Source organism: Musa acuminata, chromosome BXJ2-6 (genome assembly GCF_036884655.1).
Source record: "Musa acuminata AAA Group cultivar baxijiao chromosome BXJ2-6, Cavendish_Baxijiao_AAA, whole genome shotgun sequence".
NCBI classification, from domain to species: Eukaryota; Viridiplantae; Streptophyta; class Magnoliopsida; order Zingiberales; family Musaceae; genus Musa; species Musa acuminata.
The window spans coordinates 35,357,645-35,363,644 of NC_088343.1; the positions used below are offsets into that span (position 1 = coordinate 35,357,645).

The window sequence follows — 6,000 nt, forward strand, 5'->3', positions numbered from 1 at the left end:
GGATCAAATTGTGCAACCTTGCCTCCATAGGGGCTATTTTAGTGACTAAAACCTTAGTAACCTAGTTTGCAAATGAGCAGTTTTACCATTGTATAATATCAAACACCAAGTTATAGAAATCTCCGATGAGAGCTCTTTTTAATTATTAGGCCATTAAGCCATCACAAATATTTCCTATTCTTCTAAAAGAATAAGTTACAAGTTACAACATTATCCAATTTATCCAAAATTCTTTCCAAATTAGTTGAGTGACTAAGATGGTCATTTATTTATATGGTGCTTGTAAATTTTAATCCTTCACAATCTTCATCATTTTGGTGGACCTACATCTCAAAGCTGGTAATGACGCTCAAGTCTTATGCAAGAAATCCTTTACAATCGGGTGATATGTTTCATTTACAAAAATGATACCGACATGAATATAAATATTAAGCAAGTTACTGATTAAGCAAAATGCTGCTCTGGGTGCAACTAAGAGTGAAACCCTCCAGGAGATGAGGCCAGCTGGAGATTATTCTTTGCAATCAATACTGATACTTTTTCTTCGGAGTTAAAGAGGGACAAGCCTATTCAACAATAATAATTATATGAAGAAATAATGTATATATATTACATGTCACTTTGAGTTATACTAGTCTGATAAAGATGGTAGATATTATTTTCTTAGGCTATCATGTGACTAGGCTTTCCTCTTTCATGTGGGCTTTTTATGTATGTATGTATTGACTGTTTGAGAATTTGTTCCTTAATCGTGATGACAGGACTTTATCTAGTATGCTCTTTTGTCTTGTTCTTCCTGTTTATGCTGTCTTCTAACATTTGCACAACCTGACTTTTTTCTAATGATGTTAGGTCAATTTTGATTCTTGTCCAACAAGGGAGACATCATATCCATGCAGTATATTTGATGATCGGCATCCATCAACTGTATCAATGACTGTCCTCGTTGTCGTTGAGATGTTTAATGCTTTGAATAACCTAAGTGAAAATCAGTCTCTCCTGTAAGTGAAAATTAACTGAAGTAGCCTTCTTTTTGGACGTTGTGAGCCTCATCTTAATGTCCATATATTTTGAAATGAACACAATGCTCTATCTTTCGAGTCTGTAATTATTTTGTTAACATTTTGATTATCTAGATTCCTTTAGATCTATTGTTTTGTACTTTGATTTTATTTTAAATATTATTATCAATAATTGAAGATTTATCAATTATTATCAAAACAGCAAGTGCTATTTCATTGACGATAGATCTCTTGTACCGGTGTTCGGTCAATTGTTTCCTCTTAGACTGAGTTTTGTGCTACCCAAAGACCGAGTTACCCTACTCGAAGAGTGAGTTTTCCTACATACATTTATTGTTGCTCGACCCCTCGACCAGTTGACCTAACCTCGAGCAAACATTGGCATCTTATTTGGGTTGTTCCTTTGCTACCTAGGTGACAAAAGGTTTGAGCTTTGGTAACAACTACTTTGCTTACAAGATTAAGGTTGCATACATTGGGCCTCTCTATGGCCCCATTGGGAAGAGTTTCATGCATCAGCTGACTCTTATTTTAACTATTTTTTACTGGAGATTGAGTTTTTGCACCATGATATGGTTTCTTCCCTGTTGGTGGCGAAGATTCAAGTCATGAAAATAACATCTTTACTTATAGAAGTAAGGCTGCACAACCTCACATTGTAGGAGCCTCGTGCACTATTATCAATGATTATCATTCTTAGTGTGGCCTCACATTGTGTTTTATGATTAGGCTTCAACAGGCCTCTGCGCCATAGTGCACTTTAGAGTGTTTGAGAACTCATTGTACTTGTCCAAACAATTTTCTGAAGTTATTACTCTTTAGTCGGTTGTTTTGATTGTAATAAATCAATCTTTTTCATTTTGCCTTTATGATATGCTGAACTAATAGGTGTCTTAAGTCCATCATGAGTTACCTTTCATTTGTAAATTCATGACTGTCCCAAAATTACGTGTTATGCCGCCATTAGAACCATATTACAAACTAGTAGTTCCTAAGAAGCTCAGCTTATGGCACTGTTCTATCATAAATCCATGAATTTCCCAAAATAAGGCATGTTGTTGGTATTAGAACCATACCACAACCTATTGATTCATGCCTTCTGCTAGGGACAAAAAGATCTACAATGACATCTAAGACAACCAACAGAGAACGTGGCAAAAAAATATAGAAAGGGGCTTAATTCAAACTCGCTCATAATCTAAACAGGTTCACCATTAGTTGCATCAACACAATACTGGACCCAAGTCAATTTCTACGAAATTCTTTTTTCTTAAATCAGATTTGGTTAGTAATGGGCCTCATAGACAGCTAAGCGTGACACCTCATAGACATGTTACAGAGAGCTAAAAGCTTGGGCTTGAAAAACTTCATTGAAATGAAAGAAGGTATGTTTTTACATAGCACGAACAAGTACCTTGGCAACATATCTGTTCCTGGTAGAATGTTACAGAGAGCTAAATGTAAAGAAGAATGTTTTGCCAATTTGCCTGAGCTTAAGCTAGAAATTTCTTTTGAATGTGTTCCCTTCTGTTGATTATTGTTTCTAAACTGCCTGCAGAATGTTGTTCGCCTGTAATAAGTCAACTGCACCTGAAACTTGCACCCATTCTTTATTTTGAGGCTTGTCTCAATTGTCAATATGAATAAACTATCCAGTGCAGTTAAATGGTCGCAGATGCTTGATGCTTAGTTCATTCCTTCCCTTAATTTTGTGGTTTCTCGAATTACATATAAAGCAGGTTAGTTATGTACTTGAGTTAAATGTGAGACAACATATCTTTTGCGTGCTTCATTGATCTTTGCTCATGAAAGTTCAAAATGCCTTGATCACTGTGCTGGATAGTTTTCTGTGAAATGGTTGAAGACTGAATTTACCATTTGTTGTTCGATAATCACTGTTGGTTTGAGTAGGTATTGGTTCAATCATTACTCAAGCATAATACTGTGCCTTGGAAACAAGGATTTTGTGCCTGACTGTAACTTCTTTGGTAGTTTGTAATATTAGTTAGTAGTCATTCTGAACTAGGGGAGATGTTCTAATGTTAGTGTTCATGCTGCCCTACTTTGCAGTGTCATTCCCCCATGGAGTAATCCGTGGCTACTAGCATCAATAGCTCTGACGATGCTCCTCCATGTAGTAATTTTGTATGTAGAGCCTCTGTCTATGCTTTTTTCGGTAAGTCCTTGTTCTCCTTAACTTGTTAATGAACTTCACATTGTGAATTGACTTAGAAGCTGAATTTTACTATAAAGGCTTAAAATTAAGAAGAAGAAAAGAAGAAATATAATAAATTCCACGTGATTCAGGTGACTCCACTGTCATGGACTGAATGGACTATCGTTATGTACCTATCCTTTCCTGTAAGCATTCTTTCTCTCTTATATTTACCATTATGTATGTAATATATATGGTAACTCATTTATATTTATATTTATATTTATAGTTTTACCACTTCATGATTTCTGGATTACAAAATATTATAATTTTGTTGTAGTTAGATGAATTTAATATTTAGTTCATTTGCATTGATAATTGAATTCACTTGCAAGTGCAAGGGAACAAATTTCCTGTTTTGACAATTACAATATGCCCCTCATGCTTTACATTGTTTTGTTACTTTCATTTTAGATGCATAATGTCCAGATACTATGAAGCATTCCTTCATGAAGAATTCATAGTATAATCTGTTTTCAAATTCCATAATCCACAATGATGTCTTCCCAAGACCAAAAATAAAAAAATTACATTTAGTGTAAGTTTCAAATGTCTGAATTATCTTTTTGAACCTTTCCTGATTTCATCGGCTAGTAGAAATCATGCTGAACAATAAATGGTTATGAATGTTGGACTTTTGAAAACTCATGCAGTGGAACCCACTTAGGTTCTCTCATGTATATATTGCCAGCTTATGTGACGAAACATATACTGTGTTCATTCTACCTTACATTTATGCATGTGGGTCTATGTGAGTTTATATAAAGTTGGATGCATGTCTCCATTTAATGGATTTGGGTGTTTGTTATACTTGTAATATTTTTATTTAGGATCATTTTATGTGATGAAAGGCAGCTTACATGTATTCATGTTGATCTCAGTGAATGTGTCGGTTTGACAGTATATTTCTTGTATTTAGAAATACTTGTGTTGAGGTATCTGGTACACATCTGATTTCAATATTTATTGGCTATTACTTGGTGCTGGACCTTGTTTTTCTACAATGACCTTCTGATAATTCAAAATATTGATATTTCTGGATGTCAGTGTCGTTGCTTCCTATGAAGGGTGTTTATCTTAAAAACACTCTTGGTGTGTGTGCATGCTTGTCTGCACGGTGTTTGGTTGTTTGTATTTTGATCTGTGTTCATTTATGCCCTCTGCCCCTGTCAGAACTATCCATTCTGTTTGATCAAATAATAGCAGTTTATTCAAAATTGGACACCTTTTTTCTGTTGAATTTGTTTGATCCCTTCTCCTGGCATTGGTTCAACCATGGTTAGTGGGGTGGATGACATCTGCTTTTCGATAGTGGCATTGTCCAGTTATTCTTTTGTTCCTTGATCTGTCTTACTCTTTGCTAAGATTTGTTGCTTTAAATAAGAATTATTGTCATGCACGTGCAGGATAATTTTCTGTATAATCAGTTTTTACTAAACACTTGCTTTATTGATGACATGAATCTATTGTAGGTAATCATTATTGATGAGGTGTTGAAATTTTTCTCAAGAAATTCCAGAGGTACTCTCTCTGTTATTTCCTTAATTTGTGTTCTCGTTATTGAATGCTGTAATTTAGCGAGCTTTTTGTAATTTGATCCCAAGTATGTATGTTATTCTTCTTGATTGTGTTGGATTTTCATTGCAAAGACATCTAAGAATCTAGAAGATTGAACACTGTTAATGCAATATGGAACCTGCTGCATTTATTTCAATACCATAGATATTTCATCTACTGATAGGTAGCTTATTTCATTGTCTGCAGGCAGAAGGTTCGGCTTTAGATTCAGAAGACCTGATGCACTTCCAAGAGAAGCCCGTGACAAATAAACTTTTTCACCCAGCTTTGAGCAAATTTTGACTCAATCAGTGCCCGAGTTAGTAATGAAAAAATCCTACCGATGCTTAGGTTCAGTGAAAGTACATGTAAAGCAGATGTTCTTCGAACTGATGTTTTTGGCAACAGTTCAATTCCTTTATCTCATCGTTTATAGCGTGTACAACTAATTATATGGGATGATTCAGATAGTTTTGTTCAAGTTCATCTTTTGTTTTCCGTCAAATTATAGAAGATATTTCCTTGTAATTGTTTTATTCCCTTGTTTGTGGCATTTACAAAGATCTGCTATTTTGGAGGTCTTTGTACAACTTTTATTGTCGAGATTGAACATGTCAATACAATGTTGTCACCAAAAAAATAGAATTGATAATTTGAGTGTCTATATATATATATATATATATATATATATATATATAGAGAGAGAGAGAGAGAGAGAGAGAGAGAGAGAGAGATTATAGCAATCTTTCATGGAACTTGAATAAGGTTAAGATTTTGGGAACTTGCTATCATGAAGAATTTTAGCTATGCAGCACCCTCAAAATATATTGTAGTAAAAGTAAATTTTGGTGAAGAGATGATTAGATAGTGGAACCTTCTTAACAATTAATAACTTTAAAGGCTATCAAGGTTTAGATCTCTTACTATAGGTCACATGGCCACTTGCAATCTGTTGGGACCAATTCGTTAGCGGCTACCGTTGAGTCACCCCATGGAGTGTGGGATGAGGAAGTGGTCAGGATGGGGGAGTGATGGGGAGGGGACGCTCGGTAAATATAGTGAGCGCAGGGTGATGGCGCTTCCTCCTGCATGGTGTCGCTCCGACGTGATACGGCCGTGCAAGGGAAGCGTCAATCATGTTCTAGAAGCTGTGGAGGACGATGACGTAACGCCTCTCACAAATGCTGCGGCTAGCCCGATCGCCAC

General features: G+C 35.5%; 1 protein-coding gene across 2 annotated transcripts in view; it reads left to right on the top strand.

The window, feature by feature from the left end:
• The window catches only part of LOC135615362 (calcium-transporting ATPase 3, endoplasmic reticulum-type-like), a 67,758-nt gene extending 62,361 nt beyond the window's left edge, over nt 1-5,397 (top strand). For both annotated transcript variants that reach the window (XM_065113720.1, XM_065113719.1), the window contains 5 exons: nt 853-1,001; nt 3,093-3,198; nt 3,330-3,383; nt 4,710-4,758; nt 5,002-5,397. In XM_065113720.1, the coding sequence (XP_064969792.1) occupies nt 853-1,001; nt 3,093-3,198; nt 3,330-3,383; nt 4,710-4,758; nt 5,002-5,066 (423 nt within the window). In that variant the 3' untranslated portion in view covers nt 5,067-5,397. The remainder of the gene's footprint in view (nt 1-852; nt 1,002-3,092; nt 3,199-3,329; nt 3,384-4,709; nt 4,759-5,001) is intronic.
• The last annotated feature ends 603 nt before the right edge of the window (nt 5,398-6,000 follow it).